The 18,266-nt window shown below is 36.6% G+C and overlaps 1 protein-coding gene across 1 annotated transcript in view; it reads right to left on the bottom strand.

The window, feature by feature from the left end:
- The window catches only part of ntn1b (netrin 1b), a 93,313-nt gene that overhangs the window by 25,564 nt on the left and 49,483 nt on the right, over positions 1 to 18,266 (bottom strand). Inside the window, exons 3-5 of the mRNA XM_073833551.1 lie at positions 14,803 to 14,991; positions 7,270 to 7,419; positions 4,041 to 4,094 (exon numbers count right to left, since the gene is read on the bottom strand). Of these exons, the coding sequence (XP_073689652.1) occupies positions 4,041 to 4,094; positions 7,270 to 7,419; positions 14,803 to 14,991 (393 nt within the window). The remainder of the gene's footprint in view (positions 1 to 4,040; positions 4,095 to 7,269; positions 7,420 to 14,802; positions 14,992 to 18,266) is intronic.

The following is an 18,266-nucleotide window of genomic DNA, read 5'->3' on the forward strand; positions in this document are numbered from 1 at the left end:
GCGAACTTGAGAAGAGAGAAGTGCAACGCAATCAAATACTCTTTAGCAACAAGGTACAACATAAAGTACAACGATGTCGGACGACTTTGAAGCTGGAGGAGCACATGAGATGGAGTTTTTCACCGTTTCCTACCTTTTTGAGCCGGAATACACATACGATGAACTCTGTCAGAGAGAGAAAACTGTGACGGCTGCGGCGACGACACAAGCCTCGAGCAGACCGCGTTCAAACGAGACGAGATGGTGGTGCAAGTGTGGAAAATGCCAGCCATTTCCAGCGGAGCAGGAATCTCAGTGCTGTCACGACTGGACCACATCTGTTCCACTGTTACAAACAATCGGCCAGTCTGTTGATGGGACTGCTTCAAGCATTCGCTGCGTTGCAGAGCACGGTGGACGCAGTACGTAAAGTCGGGAACGCGCACTACAAGCCCTAGTGCTGGACAAGTTTCAGTGCTTAAAGGAACACTCCACTTTTTTTGGAAATAGGCTCATTCTCCAGCTCCCCCCGAGTTAATAAGTTGATTTTTACCGTTTTGAAATCCATTCAGCCGTTCTCCTGTTCTGTCGATATCACTTTTAGCATAGCTTAGCATAGATCATTGAATCCTATGAGACCAATAGCATCACGTTCAAAAATGACCAACGAGTTTCCATATTTGTCCTATTTAAAACTTGACTCTTCTGCAGTTATATCGTGTACTAAGACCGGTGGAAATGCAAAGCTTCAATTTTCTAGGCTGATAAGATTAGGAACTACACTCCCATTCCAGCGTAATAGTCAAGGAAGTTTGCTGCCGTAATATGGCTGAAGCAGGAGCAGTAATATCACACAGCACATGTGCAAATGCTAACCTAGCTGGGAACTCATTTCTGATAATACTCCGCCTGCTTCGGCCATATTACGGCAGCAAACTTCCTTGACTATTACGCCGGAATGGGAATGTAGTTCCTAATCTTATCAGCCTAGAAACTCGCAGCTTTGCATTTCCGCCGGTCTTAGTACACGATATAAGAGTCAAGTTTTAAATAGGACAAATATGGAAACTCGTTGGTCATTTTTGAACGCGATGCTATTGGTCTAATAGGATTCAATGATCTGTGCTAAGCTATCGCCAGAACAGGAGAACGGCTGAATGGATTTCAAAACGGTAAAAATCAACTTATTAACTCGGGGGGAGTTGGAGAATGAGCCTATTTCCAAAAAAAGTGGAGTGTTCCTTTAAAAGGTATGTAAAAATATATTTTTCTAAGAAAATGGCTGAACGTTTCGGTAGACAAGACCCTTCTTCGTCGGCTGGGATTGTTTACAGCTGCATTTAAACGGCATTTTGAAGATTAAAAAATCGGGGCACCATTTAAGTTCATTATATGGAGAAATTTCCAGATATGTTTATCTAAAAAAAATATAATTTCTTGACGACTGAATAAAAAAACACATTAATATCTTGGATGACAGGGGGGTGAGTAAATTATCTGTAAATTGTTGTTCTGAAAGTGAACTACTCCTTTAAGCTATTGGCGCTATCTGCAGTCATTTGTTATAATGTGTAATGTACATTAGCTCTGTTTTGTTAAATAAAACCATATGATTACTTATCTTATTTTAATTGCCTGATTGCTATTATATATGTATTTTTAAATAACTTTAAAGGCTATTGTTAAGGTATTGCTTAGGTCTATTTATATTACCACAAAAAATTATCCGATTACTCAATCATCAGAATAATCGACCAATTACTCGATTACCAAAATAATAGTTGACACATACCAGTGCCGCATTTCAACAGACGGGATATGAAATCATTGATTAATAATAATTATTTATAAAACAAAATTGAGACATGATGCAGACTAGATTAGAACCAACACTGACCGCCACAACACAACATGTCTATTGCTTGTACACTAACCAGGGATATCTAATTGCTCCTAGAGAAACATTGCAGAGCTGATAGAAGCCAGAAAGCATTCAGCAGCTAAGTTTGGCTCCACGGGACGACTGCACGTCATGGGTCTTACTCCCGCAGCGCAGACAGTGATCGGGCAGCTTGGGTAATTGAGTATGAATGAAAGTACAAGGGTGTGTTCTCCCTCACGGCACAGCGCTGCGAGAGTGTGACGGGAAAGCAAACGCATTCAAATGAAGCATGTAATCAGATTAGGGCCCCAGCCAGTTTCGATGGTGACTGAGACAGAGCGTGTAGAGAAGGAAAGCCATGGCTCATGTTGATATCCTCATGATTAACCAAACCTCACGCAGATCATATAAATCAAAGATCCACCGCTGCATTTTTATGGCTCTGTTCTGGCAATCTAATGCGTGTTGTAAACGCAGCACCCTGATGGGGTTTATTGTGTAATATTGACACAGGTGGCAAAAAATACACAAATGGACATGAAATATTGATTAGATTTGTTTTGGCGTGAAATGAGAGACAAACTAACACAGCCACACTGCCGATCAAAAGTTTTTAACGTTTTTTAAAGAATTTTCTTACGCTCATCAAGGCTGCATTTATTGTGCTGCTTAATATTTTTGTGGAACCTGTCATTCTTTATTTGGGATTCTTTGATGAGTAAAACATTAAAAATAACAGCATTTTTTCAAAATAGAAATCTTTTCCAGCAATATAAATCTTTGCTTTGCTCACTTTTTATCAATTTCACACATTCTTAGCCAATAAAACTATTATTTCTTTAAAAAAAAAAAAAAAAAGAAAGAAAAAAACTACTGACTGAAAACTTTGAACGGTAGTATATATTGTTAGAAAATATTTATATTTTAAATAAATGCTGTTTTTTTTTTTTTTTTTTTTTTTTACTTTTTATTCATCAAAGAATTCTGAAAAAAGTATCACAGGTTCCAACTAAATATTAAGCAGCACAACTGTTTTCAACATTGATAATAAATCAGCATATTAGAATGACTTCTGAAGGACTATGTGACACTGAAAACGAAAGTAAAACTAAAGTAATGATGCTGAAAATTCAGCTTTGCATCATACAAATAAATTACATTTCAAAATATATTCACATAGAAAACAGTAATTTTACATTGAAATAATATTTCTTAATATTACTATTTTTTGTATATTTTTAATCAAATAAATGCAGCCTTGATGAGCATAAAAACATCTTTAAAAACATAAAAAATCTTACCAATATGCATATACAAAATGTATATACTTTATATACATTTTTAGAATATAATTAATTAATTTTAAAAGTTAATTACATATAAGAGTTACCGAAAACTGTTTCAACCATTGAGAAATTGTTAATGATGAGAAGCCATATTATTGAAATTATTATTAATATATTAAATAATTATTATTATTATTACACAATGTATCAAAAAAAAATTGTATTGTAATTCTTTGGTGCTAATTATTATTACTATATTACTATTCTTTTCCACATAGCATCACTATTTTTGCAAATATTTAGACCAGGTAAAAACTTCTCTCTTTAATTATGAAACACTGGTTTAGTACAAGTTTTTGTCCTTTTTTTTTTTGCAAAAGACATTTTGCTTTTGCAAGGATGGAAACATTCTAAAATATTCTGTAACATTCTGTAATATTCCAGAACATTATGGGACTAGTCATAAAAGACAAAAAACATCTAACATACACTTCTGACTCACTTTTGGAATCTTTTTATGTTAAACTGTTAACTAGCTCAGTATTATGCATGTACCATTTAATTTTTATGCGTGATTGAAATCAAATTAGCTTGTATAAGTTCTCAAAATATCTTTTTAATTTTCATGAGCACTGTTAATGATACACATAAAGTAATGTATTCAGCATGTGAAACTTCATAGAAGAAACATTACGAAACTTGTATAAAAATTTGTTTCACGGTGTTATTATCAACATTTTGTAGTTTGCATTGAATCAAAGCATAAAAAATCCCAAACAATGTGTTTGGTATATCTTCCCATATAGAGCTACACAAATGCCTGATTACCTAAGTGAATTTGAAGCGGTAGTAAACACTTTCCTGAAAGTATTTATTTTCTTTCCTGAACTCACCTGTGGGCTCTTCTGAACTGCTGTAGGTGGCTGTGGGTGCAGCAACAGGAATCTCTGCAACAAACATCCAAGAACAAACAATCAAAACCTCATGCGGAACTTTATTTTTAGCCACTGCTGCTTTCAGTAAACACATTTGAACTTGCTTTCGTTTTTTACGATAAGGTATATAAGACATATCAGTTTTACTAGGCATATCACTGATGACGTGAAGACGTGGCGGTGTCTAGTTTTAATAGGTTTCCCGTCTAAAGCCCCTTTATCCTTCTTTTAAGCACTCTGCTGTCAGATATACGCCGACAGGGGATCGAGGCTTGTTAAAATGTGCAGTTGGCAAAAGAGTGTGATGTCGCAAAAATTTAATATCAGGCTATTAAAACAAAAGCACGTTTTATCACAAAATATATGAGAAACCAAATATTTTCCACTCAATTGCCGGGGCTCCCTCCTTCTCTCCAGGTTTAACAGCACATTTGTTACCAAGCCGGAGAAATTAGGGGAAATCGGGGGTTTCATTTGTCTACGCGAATCCTTGCCAAGCAAATGTGAATGGCTTCGTGTCTACAGTTGCTTTTGTCAGCGGTCCAGATAAATCTTTATTTCGATGTCATCAGTTAGTGCATAATAGAAGTGGTTGAATTAATAGGCGCGCATTGTATTGCGCTCCCAGCGAGTATCTTATCGAGAAATGCCAGCTGCTGTGTGGGCCTGTCCTTAATCGCCACAGAGACCGTCTGCTGCCTTGTTGATACTGCCAATAAACATATCACCCATCATGCCCCTGGAGCAGGCCGTGAGATTTATGAGTTGAAAGGCCGTCAGCGAGGTGCGGGGCAGACTAGGTCATGTCAGCCAGGGCTTTATGGTCTGTTTGACTTAGCGGAGGGCAATCAGCAAATGTCCATCCAAGGAAATAATGGAACGGGGGACCGATACGGAAATTAAATGGGCCGGGGCCATGAAATCATGAATAATAATAGGTGTTTATGCAGAATTCTTTGGAGTATTATTATTGATGTCTCTGTGGGTGGTAATGGGACAACAAGTCATGTTGGACCACCTCATTTAGCCCGAGAATCATTTTTGAATAATAGATGATTACTTTTTGCTTTTATAACAACCATTTTGTGTCATTGTGTTATTTGTTCATAGGTCACACTTATTTGTCAAGAACTGAAGGTAATTTAGTGTGCTTCCGCGCTGTTTTTCCACTAATTTGTTTGAAAATGGCTTCATATTTATGGTTAAGTATGGTTACAATTTATCTTAATGTAGTATTAATAAATATTTCAGATAAAAATACACATACTAGTTTTTAACCACAAACAAAATATATGAAGCTATTAAAGTTGAACAGATTTACTTAGGTTGACTAAAGATTGTCCTAGCTAAAAAGTTAAAATAAAAAATTGATTTTGCTTGTAATTATTCACCAGTATGGTGTAACTTTCTTATCAAACTATTTTCTGTAAAGTAGTGTCTTTAGCAAATTTTCTGTTGAAATGACTAGTGTAAATTAATGCAGGGTTTCTTATTTCTTGTTGATTTTATATATTTAATATACACAACTGTTCAAAAAGTTTGGGGTTGGTAATATTTAACATTTTTTAAATGTTTTTGTGCTGGACCACAAAACCAATCATAAGCGTAAATGTTTTTGAAATTGAGATTTCTACATAATTTGAAGGCTGAATAAATAAGCTTTCCATTGATTTTTTTTCTGTTTGTTATAGGACAATATTTGGCCGAGATACAAATATTTGAAAATCTAAAATCTGAGGATGCAAAAAAATCTAAATATTGAGAAAATCGCCTTTAAAGTTGTCCAAATTAAGTTCTTAGCAATGCATATTGGTCCGTGTATCATCTGATCATTCAGTTATTCCACTTAATCTGGCAAACGAAAAATAGGCAAAACAGGTTGATGTTCAAAAAGTTTGTCCATCGTATTAAAAACATTTCATGACCTGACACCCATTATTTTTTTCTTTCCTAAAAAGACGGGTATATAATGCGCGTTGTCAACAAATTACACTAACCAGTCTCTCCAGGATTTCACGATTTTTTTTGTGATTTTTTTGCGATTTATTTTTTTATTTATTTATTAATAATTAGGATATCACATTATCATCCCCCCGGCAAATCGCACCCATAAATCGCCCCCATCCCCCCGGCAAATCGCACCTATATATACAATATTTATTTATTGCTATTTTCCATCAAGTCAAAAAAGAGTATGATTTTAATGTTTCTGAATAAATTATATATTGTACATACATTTTGACCGCTCCCAGCACGATTAGACTCGCAAAAAAAAGTGCGGCTGGCATGACGTGTGTTTTCTACATATCTTTACATTGTGTACCACAAATGATGACAGGCTTTCACGCCGCTATTCATTGCGCATGCGCAAAGCTAAAAATAAAGAAAAACGTAATTTAGCCTTATTATTTCGTTTTGGTTTTCCTGTTTATTGGATTTTGGTTTCGAGCTGAAAAACGGAAAAAACAAATCAGCTGTCATGTTTTGGCTCATACAGAAAAACCCAAAAATGAAACATCAACCTGTTTTGCCTATTTTTCGTTTGCCAGATTAAGTGGAATAACGGAATGATCAGATGATACACGGACCCATATTCCTATTAAAAAATCTGATTTTGATATATTTACGGTACGAAATTTACAAAATATCTTCATGGAACATGATCGTTACTTTATATCCTTTTTTTTTTTTGCATTAAAGAAAAATGTATCATTTTGACCCATACAATGTATTGTTGGCAATTGCTACAAATATACCTTTGCAACTTATGACTGGTTTTGTGGTCCAGGGTCAGAAATATTATTAAAAATAACAATTTGAATATATTTTAAAATTTAATTTATTCCTGTAATGCAAAGCTGACTTTTCAGCATCTTTACTCCAGTCTTCAGAGTCACATTATTATTCTAATATTTAATCATTCTAAATATTTTTTATTAAATGAATAGAAAGTTCAAAAGTACAACATTGAAATATGTATAATTTGTAACATTATAAATGTCTTGAGTGTTTCGATTAACGTAATGCATCCTTGCTGAATAAAAGTATTGATTTCTTTAAAAAAAAAAAAAATCTTACTGACCCCAAACTATTGAACAGAATTGTCATTAATTTGCTAATTTTCAACACTAACAATTAATACACAATTCTTTATGAAAACATAGAATGAGAAAGAGATGATACTTACTGATACAGGGGGCGATAGGTGATCTGCTTTGCTGGTATCCTTTAGCACAGCGGTTGCAGGTGATGCCAGTCACACCATCTTTACATGGGCACTGTCCGGTCGTCTGGTTACAGGTCTTACCAGCTGCACCAACCGGATGACAATCACAAGCTGAAAAGAAAACAAGAAATCAGACAGCACAAGTCGTTCAGTAAAAAAGAATTGGCTCATATGTTGAATGTTTTGAATCTTTTTTTTTTCCATGGATATGAGTACATGGTCAACAGTTCACTGTCATCATTATATCGCATTTAATACAGACCACAAATTTGGGTAGAATATACAGTGCTTTGTTAAAAGTGTTCATTTTTTTCACATTTTGTTATGTTGCAGCCTTATGTTAAACTGCTTTAAATGACTTTTTCCCACATTAATCTACACTCCATACACCGTAATGAAAAAGCACAAAACAGGTTTGTGACAACTTTGCAAATGTATTAAAAATAAAACACTCAAATAAGTACATTTCATAAGTATTCGTACCCTTAACTCAGTACTTAGTTGAAGCATCTTTACAAGTGTTTTTGGTATGATGTGACCAGCTTTGCACATCTGCATCTGGCAATTATCTGCCATTCTTCCTGTCCCAGAAAAGGGTATGAATACTTATGAAATAAAATAATATTTTTTATTTCTAATAAATGTGCAAAGTTGTTACAAACCTGTTTTGTGCTTTGTCAATATGGTTTGCAAGGCACTGCAATTTCGAGGAAGATTTCACGACAGGTGAGCACCAGGTTATGCCCCTTGAAATGATATCAAGCCTGGAACTTTACTGTGCTGTATCACAAACTAGAAACTTCTGTTTAAAATTAGTTTGTGAGTTTTAAGAATAGTTATTGCCCACACCTGTGTGTGTGTGTGTGTGTGTGTGTGTGTGTGTGTGTGTGTGTGTGTGTGTGTGTGTGTGTGTGTGTGTGTGCACACTGTGCCTGGATCCTTTCAGACTGGTTCCACGTAAGGGTGCATGTGGATACCCGCTGTGTGGAAGCAACAGGTACCTGGCATGTGTCTGTGTGTTAATACTTCTCTCGATCTGACATAATGCTGTCACATGCAGAGGCCGTGCACCGTCTGATCAAGTTTCCAACGTAGACACTCTTGGCAAAGCATAGCCCTAGCAGGAAAGGCTGAATAATGTTCCCATTAATGACGGAACGGCGTGTACTTCAAAGGTGCTCTGGCTAAGCTGTTAGTCAGGACGATCACACGTTAAAATGTGAGAATTTCTTTGTACGCTCGCGCTGCCAAACGTTTACCATAAAGCTGCTTGTTTGAAGTCTCGACTCAACTCTTCCCTTCAGCCGTTTTTTTATATAGCCAGGGATTCATTTGGAAATTATATGAAGTGGTCTAGCTGTAACGAGAACTCAAAGCTCTTGGGACTAAAAAAAGTTGATGAATATTAGAAGTCACTTCTTGAATTAGTAACAAAGGCAATTGTTCGTCTCAGTCAGATTTATGTCTGCCCAGGAGAAGCTGTACACAGTCATAATAGTGCCAGAACAGAAATGGTTGCTCTGAAGAGACGAGTCACTGCGTCGTTAATCATTTGCCATTTTTCTTTTCTCTCTGTGAGTTTTATGCAGACTCATAAGTAACTGATTAGGAACTCACTACATACTGTAGTCATCAACTTTTCAAGCGTACGCATACCACACAAATTGCTGCCTGTCTGTCTGTCTGTCGGCTGTTCTCTATCTATCTATCTATCTATCTATCTATCTATCTATCTATCTATCTATCTATCTATCTATCTATCTTGTTGTCCATCTGTCCCATCCATCTATCTGTTTGTCTGTCAATCTGTCCCGTCCGTCCCATCCATACTTCCATCCATCTATCTGTCTATTTATCTATCTATCTATCTGTCTGTCTGTCTGTCTGTCTGTCTGTCTGTCTGTCTGTCTGTCCGTCCATACTTCCATCCATACGTCTGTCTGTCCATTTGTCCATCCATCCATCCATCCATCCATCCATCTTTTCGTCCATCAGTCCCGCCCATCCCATCTGTCCATCTGTTTGTCTGTCCATCTGTCCTGTCCATTCGTCCATATGTCCATCCATCCATTCATCCATCTGTCCGTCTATCTGTCTGTCCATCCGTTCATCCCGTCCATATGTCCATCTATCCGTCTATCTCTATCTATCTATCATCTATCTGCTTGTCCGTCTGTCCTTACGTTCATCCATCGATCTGTCTGTCTATCTGTCCATCTGTAAGTCCATCCATCCATCCATCTGTCCGTCCAGCTATCTATCTGTCTTGTTGTCTATCTGTTTTGTCTGTCCATCTATCCCATCCGTCTGTCTGTCTGTCTGTCTGTCCCGTCCATCCCATCTATCTATCCGTCCATCTGATTTTCTGTCCGTCTGTCCCATCTGTCCCATCCAAACATCCATTCATCCATCCATCTGTCTATCTATCTGTCCGTCCGTCCATACATTTATCCATCTGTCCGTCTATCTATCCATCTGTCCGTCTATCTGTCTGTCTGTCCATCCGTCTGTCCATCCGTTCATCCCGTCCATATGTCCATCTATTCATCTATCCGTCTATCTCTATCTATCTATCATCTATCTGTTTGTCCGTCCGTCCTTATGTTCATCCATCGATCTGTCTGTCTATCTGTCCATCTGTATGTCCATCCATCCATCCATCTGTCCGTCCAGCTATCTATCTATCTTGTTGTCTATCTGTTTGTCTGTCCATCTATCCCATCCGTCTGTCTGTCTTTCCCGTCCGTCCCATCTATCTATATGTCCATCTGATTTTCTGTCTGTCTGTCCCATCTGTCCCATCCAAACATCCATTCATCCATCCATCTGTCTATCTGTCTGTCCGTCCGTCCATACATTCATCCATCTGTCCGTCTATCTATCTATCTATCTATCTATCTATCTATCTATCTATCTATCTATCTATCTATCTATCTATCTATCTATCTTGTTGTCCATCTGTCATTCTATCTGTCTGTCCATCCATCCATCCATCCATCCATCCATCCATCCATCCATCCATCTATCTATCTATCTATCTATCTATCTATCTATCTATCTATCTATCTATCTATCTATCTATCTATCTATCTATCTATCTATCTATCTATCTGTCTTGTTGTTCATCTGTCATTCTATCTGTCTGTCCATCCATCCATCTGTCCTGTCAATCCCATCCGTCAATCTGTTGTCTGTCCGTCTGTACCGTCCATCCCATCTGTAACATCCATATTCCCATCCATCCATCCATCCATCCATCCATCCATCCGTCTATCTATCTGTCTGTAAGACTTATGAACCTTTTTTTTCCCCTAAATCTTTCTTACAAATCCTGTTCAAGCCAACAATCACTTAAGCCAACATTTTAACTTCAGAGACTGACATCAGAAAACCAGACGTAAAAGACATTTCAAGAAATATTTAGGAATGCAAAGGCATGTGAAAATCAGGCTGCATAGCATATCAGTAAATTTGCATTGATACAGCAATTGGCTAATACAAGGCATCTTAGTAGGCACTCTATATTGTTTACTAAATTGATGCCTTGAGGACAAAAAAAACTTTTTAATAAGTGTTTTAGCAGTTTCAATTGGATTGGTTTTGCTGTTCCCCATCACCGTTGATTTAGCTGAAGTTAATAAATGCTACACAAAGTGGTGGGATGCTTTGAATTTCAATGCCCACTTAACATTCGGTAAAAAGCAGCTACAGTTCTGTACTTAAGCCACCCACCAACCAGCCCACCGCCTGCTGAATTACGACACCACTCGTACGCCTTCACAGACGACCCTACAACTCCACAGCACATAATCTAAACCAGAGCTACTAATAATTCAGCAGTAGTAAGAAGAGATGCTGGGGCAATGAGCGTGGAGCAATGCGGCACGGACTGTAAGTTCTCATGCCTGTTGAAAACCCTTCTCCATGTTTAAAGGAACAGTTCACCCGAAAATGTAAATTCTGTCATCATTTGTTCACACTTATGTCGTTCCAAATATGACTTTTTCTTCACTGGAGCGCTAAAGGAAAAAAGCTTTTACATTTTTTTTTTTTTTTTTGCCAGGCCACACATTTCCATGCAATTACAGTGATTGAAGACTATGACTTTTAAGCTTCAAAAGGATGCAAAAGCACATTAAAAGCAGTCCAAATTACTTGTGCAACATACGCAGTCATAGTTATTCACTAATTGCCCTGCAGAGGGCAGTTAATCGCAGTGAGCTACTCATTTGAACTTGTTTTTTGAACTGAATCAACTGATCCATTGAAAGGATCGGACACAAAAGAACAGTTTGTTTAGTTATTAAATTACAGCATTTGCATTTGATTTCATAATGATTTCAGTTTTATTTTGATTAATCAAACAATGATATGAGGGTGAGTAAATAATAAGAACGTTTTTATTTTTGGAAGAGCTATTCCTAAGTGCAAATCTGAGAGAAAGAAATGGCATAGTTCTTGTGGGTGACATGGTGTTTACACTGTTCTCAATGAGGGATGAAGTTGTTAATCTGCGATATAAAACATAAGGTCTTCCAGATTGCCACTGACAATGGATATGGTTTTAGGTTCAATCTGTCTTGGTAGGTGCTCTGCTGCCTTATTTACAAGCGATATTCGTTTCTTTTCCAAACGACCCCCTATAGAATTTCCGTAAGCGCTGAACACTGCTGGCACGATATTGCGTTTCCTATCCAAAACAAGCACAATGAGATGGTTGGCCTGACACGAACAATAAATACGGCAGTCCGCTAGATGACGTCACGATTTTGAGGAGTTTGTCACCTGAGACGAGTGAAGCAGTCAACTTGACAATGGTGACTGGAACTCCTCAGCATTTCCCGAACAAGCTTTGACTTTACCAGCCACATACTGTATGTTAAGGTCATTACAAGAGTCTACTTTTGAAAATCCATCATGCCTGTATCCCTCGCATCAGGCCTTCGAGCATCCCATATATAGCCTGAGTAAATGTTTTGGCTGGCAGAGGAAAGCTGTTGAAAACCATTTGTAACCTCCCCTAAATCAGATGCATTCCTCATGTGATAATACACAGCAATGTCAATGAAACTTGGGCAGTGTTTGCCATCCATCATATCTGTGCTTTGGAACACGACAGTCCGCAAAAAATTAAACTGCCCCAGTGATTGGGTTAGCGGCCTCTCAAATTAATTATGCTGCGGTTTGTTGAAGCTTTCAGTCAGTCAAAACTCTGGGTCTGCGAGAGTCAGATGAGAATCTTGGCTTGAAGGTGGGAAATATGCAATAGTGCAGAATGTTTTGTGAGTGAATGGACTATGGGAACACGGGGGAATGACATTGTGAAATTCATCTGTGAACTAACAGTGGATAAAATCCATGCATTTAAAACTTTACAGCCATCTCAGTGTGTCTTATTTCAGATGACTAAGACTGTAGCTAAATCATAGTGAGGTGCAAGTTGGATAAGTGACTGATTTTGAACGTTCCTCTAGGGAAGTGCATGGGAAATTCGGCAAAATATCATTAGCAATAGTGTTTCTAGGCTAATAAAAAAAAACTCTAAGCAATGCAATAATGCAGTTTACTTTGCAATTCTGACTGTTTCCTAGTTCTGATTTTACATCTTGTAATTTGGGCATTTTCTCGGAAATCCAAGTTATATCTCCCCAGACAGCACACGTACGTCTGTTAAAGATCACTTGATCTGGAAAGCATCTGCTGTGTACAAACATCTGTAAGATGTCAGTTTTACATACATTCTAAATCATAAACACCTTAAAGACGTCTAATAGACGTCTATTTGACATCTGATAGGAAACGTCCAATAGACATATTGCAGATGAGCAAACACTCTAAAAAATATGTCTTCCAGATGTAAATGCAGACGTCAAATAGATGTCAATGTAGTTTTTAAAAGCAGCACTTCGGTTTTTTTTTACAGCAATAAGCAAGGAAATGCTGAATAACTGCTGTTACACAAGCGCCACCTGCTGTTAGATAGTGAATCTGCCTCATTCAGGCCATCTGCTGTTTTTGTTTTTGCTCATACTATGGTTTGAGCAGTTTGGATTATGATTAAATTGCAGTGGTTCTGCAACAGTTTGATGCAATCTGATAAAGGCACAGTCAGGGAAAAACCGTGATAAACTGTGAAACCGCCAAAAGACTAATACTACATTATGGGATTACTTTGTTTAGGCAGTGCTGCCTTACAGTTTGGCTGAATGAAGGCATAATCACGCTGCCTTCCTTTTGAAAGTAAGTTCACTAAGTTTTTGAACAGAACCTCACAGACCAACTGACCTCTAAGTGTGAACGTGAGGTCTCTCAGGTCTAGACCATATGCGTAATCTCTGGTGTCTGTACATTTATTTTTCTTTCACGGGTGAGTGAATAATTGGCTTGTTTCACTATTATTGTTAATATTCTCTGTTGTCCCAAATTCCATGGCAGTCCTTCTTGTCTACTTGGCCTGTATTCATTTTCCAAGGAAACCCCTTAGTATAAATATTCTTTTATTCTAATCTCTTTCAGCTCAAACTCATTAGATTTCTCTAAATCAAACATTAAAAAGCATCTAATATAATTTTTTTTAAGTCCCTTGTTTGTCCTGAACAGTTAAACTACCTGCTGTTCTTCAGTAAAGTCATTTAGGTCCCACAAGTTCTTTGGTTTTTCAGCATTTTTGTGCATTTGAACCCTTTCCAATAATGACTGTATGATTTTGAGATCCATCTTTTGACACTGAGGACAACTAAGGGAATAATATGCAACTATTACAGAAGGTTCAAACACTCACTGATGCTGATGCTCCAGAAGGAAACACGATGCATTCAGAGCCGGGGGGTGAAACTTTTTTAATTTAAAGATCAGGTCTTCTGAGAAACATGCAAGTATCTTCTGTAGCTTCTGAAGGGCAGTATACTAAATGAAAAAAATATGATATTTAGGCAAAATAAGAAACACATATACATTCTAAAGTTTTCACCCCCAGGCTCTTAACGCATTGTGTTTCTTTCTGAAGCATCAGCGTTTGAACCTTCTGCAATGTCCTCAGTGTGAAAAGATGGATCTCAAAATCATACAGTCATTGTTTTAAAAAAGGTTCAAATACCCAAAAAAGTTGAAAAACCAAATAATTTGTGGGACCTGTAAGATTTTTCGGAAAACAGCGGGTAGTTTAACTGTTTAACAGTTTAACAGGACAAACAAGGGACTTATGAACAACTATCACTAAACAACAACAACAACAAAAACAACTGTGGATCATTCAGGTAACAACAAAGTATTAAGAATCAAGTGTATGTAAACTATTGAACAGGGTAATTTTTATAAATTCAACTATTTTCTCTTGTGGACTATATGTTTTTTATGTGAAATGTCACTACTTGCATTTCTGCAGCACTGTTCTCTTTTAAGTTATTTTAGGCTAGTTGGAACAACATTTTAGGCAATATTGTTGATCCAACATGTATTTTCATCTGCAGTAGGTGTAAAGTAATTGTACCTTACCTTTGCAGGCGCGTCTGTGTGAGATGGCCTTGGTCATGTCTCTGTAGTAGCCCTCTTTGCAGTAGTGGCAGTGGCGTCCAGCTGTGTTGTGTCTACAGTTGAGACAGACTCCTCCACTCCTGCGGCCCGATAGCTTATACAGCTCCATGTTGAAGCGGCAACGTCGGGCGTGCAGGTTACAGTGACAGGCTTTGGGAGAGATGGACATTGGGAAGACAAAATTAGAGAGAGCAGTTTAGTACCAGCAACTGAATTCCCAGAAATACATGATCATGTGAAAATGCATTCTATCTATCTTCTTTCTTCAGTGAAACAGTCGTCTTGTCTGCATTAGGAGAGAAATATGCGCAGATCAATCACCAGTCACAAGCCAAAACAGTGCCTGAATGATGAATTTGTTTCTTACAAACACGCAGCTTTTCACTTCACTTCTCATTCTGACGGCACCCATTCACTCCAAGTGAATTCATTGGTGAGCAAGTGACGCAATGCTAAATTTCTCCAAATCTGTTCCCATGAAGAAACAAACTCATCTACATCATGAATGGCCATTTTCTGCCAATTTTCTTTTTTGGGTGAACTATTCCTTTACAGGAAATTGCCCTAGTAAAGGGTAAATGACTGAGAGCTCACATTCCCACATTTTTACAAATGCTTATCTGTAAAATACCCATGACACACATATTCACCCTCACAGAGTATCATATATTTTAGTGAACAACCATTTAATTGCTTTATTGCCGTAGTATTCTTCAGGGCATGTCGCTCCTGGCAGTGTAAAATCTAGATCTGATGTGATGTGAAATGATTGAGGTGGTGTTTTCTGTCCCCTGGTGATCATAGAAGACCCTTAACACAGTGGGAGAGAGGAGAGGCCAGAGTCATCGAGACGTTTGACTGGTATCCTGAGAGAGCTTTATTATTTTAATGACATCACTGGATCGCTGGGCTTCCATCCATTTACAGCATTTCATTAAAAGACAAAGGCTTCATAAACGACTCACTCCAGATCCTGTGCTGCTCACACACACACCTGCTGATAGCTTTGACCTCTGACCTCTCCTGACCATTGGAGTTCAAGCTTCATCTAATTGTTCTCTAGTTCTATCTATCTATAGATTTGTTTACTCGTTCGTTCGTTCGTTCGTTCGTTCGTTCGTTCGTTCGTTCGTTCGTTCGTTCGTTCTGTCTGTCTGTCTGTCTGTCTGTCTGTCTGTCTGTCTGTCTTTCGTTCGTTCGTTCGTTCGTTCGTTCGTTCGTTCGTTCGTTCGTTCGTTCGTTCGTTCTGTCTGTCTGTCTGTCTGTCTGTCTGTCTGTCTGTCGTTCGTTCGTTCGATTATTTGTTCAATCATCTGTCATTCTATCATTCTATATCAATTCTATCATGTCATTCTATCATCATTATCTATCTATCTATCTATCTATCTATCTATCTATCATTCGTTCGATTATTTGTTCAATCATCTGTCATTCTATCATTCTATCATTCTATATCAATCTATCTATGTATCTATCTATTGTTTGTTTAATCATCTGTCATTCTATCATTCTATATCAATTCTATCATGTCATTCTATCATCATTATCTATCTATCTATCTATCTATCTATCTATCTATCTATCTATCTATCTATCTATCTATCTATCTATCGTTCGTTCGTTCGTTCGATTATTTGTTCAATCATCTGTCATTCTATCATTCTATCATTCTATATCAATCTATCTATGTATCTATCTATTGTTTGTTTAATCATCTGTCATTCTATCATTCTATATCAATCTATCTATGTATTTATCTATTGTTTGTTCATTCAATCTGTCATTCTATCGTTCTATCTATCGTTCGTTCGTTCGATTGTTCGATTATTTGTTCAATCATCTGTCATTCTATCATTCTATATCAATTCTATCATGTCATTCTATCATCATTATCTATCTATCTATCTATCGTTCGTTCGTTCGTTCGATCGATTATTTGTTCAATCATCTGTCATTCTATCATTCTATCATTCTATATCAATCTATCTATGTATCTATCTATTGTTTGTTTAATCATCTGTCATTCTATCATTCTATATCAATCTATCTATGTATTTATCTATTGTTTGTTCATTCAATCTGTCATTCTATCGTTCTATCTATCGTTCGTTCGTTCGATTGTTCGATTATTTGTTCAATCATCTGTCATTCTATCATTCTATATCAATTCTATCATGTCATTCTATCATCATTATCTATCTATCTATCTATCGTTCGTTCGTTCGTTCGATCGATTATTTGTTCAATCATCTGTCATTCTATCATTCTATCATTCTATATCAATCTATGTATCTATCTATTGTTTGTTTAATCATTTGTCATTCTATCATTCTATATCAATCTATCTATGTATTTATCTATTGTTTGTTCATTCAATCTGTCATTCTATCGTTCTATCTATCGTTCGTTCATTCGATTGTTCGATTATTTGTTCAATCATCTGTCATTCTATCATTCTATATCAATTCTATCATGTCATTCTATCATCATTATCTATCTATCTATCTATCTATCTATCTATCGTTCGTTCGTTCGTTCGTTCGATTATTTGTTCAATCATCTGTCATTCTATCATTCTATCATTCTATATCAATCTATCTATGTATCTATCTATTGTTTGTTTAATCATCTGTCATTCTATCATTCTATATCAATTCTATCATGTCATTCTATCATCATTATCTATCTATCTATCTATCTATCTATCTATCTATCGTTCGTTCGATTATTTGTTCAATCATCTGTCATTCTATCATTCTATCATTCTATATCAATCTATCTATGTATCTATCTATTGTTTGTTTAATCATCTGTCATTCTATCATTCTATATCAATTCTATCATGTCATTCTATCATCATTATCTATCTATCTATCTATCTATCTATCTATCGCTCGTTCGATTATTTGTTCAATCATCTGTCATTCTATCATTCTATCATTCTATATCAATCTATCTATCTATCTATCTATCTATCGCTCGTTCGATTATTTGTTTAATCATCTGTCATTCTATCATTCTATATCAATCTATCTATGTATTTATCTATTGTTTGTTCATTCAATCTGTCATTCTATCGTTTTATCTATCATTCGTTCGTTCGATTGTTTGTTCAATCAGCTGTCATTCGATCGTTCTTTCAAGCAACTGTCATTCTATCATCATTATATATCTTTCTGTCTATCATCTATCTATCGTTCTATCTATTGTTGTATCTGTCTGTCTGTCTAGCTATCTATCGTTCTATCTATATATCTATTGTTCGTTCATTTGGTTGTTTGTTCAATCATCTGTCATTCTATCATTCTATATCTATCTATCTTTCGTTCGTTCGTTCGTTCGTTCGTTCGTTCGTTCGTTCGTTCGTTCGTTCGTTCGTTCGTTCGTTCGATTATTTGTTCAATCATCTGTCATTCTATCATTCT

Source organism: Garra rufa, chromosome 1 (genome assembly GCF_049309525.1).
Source record: "Garra rufa chromosome 1, GarRuf1.0, whole genome shotgun sequence".
NCBI classification, from domain to species: domain Eukaryota; kingdom Metazoa; phylum Chordata; class Actinopteri; order Cypriniformes; family Cyprinidae; genus Garra; species Garra rufa.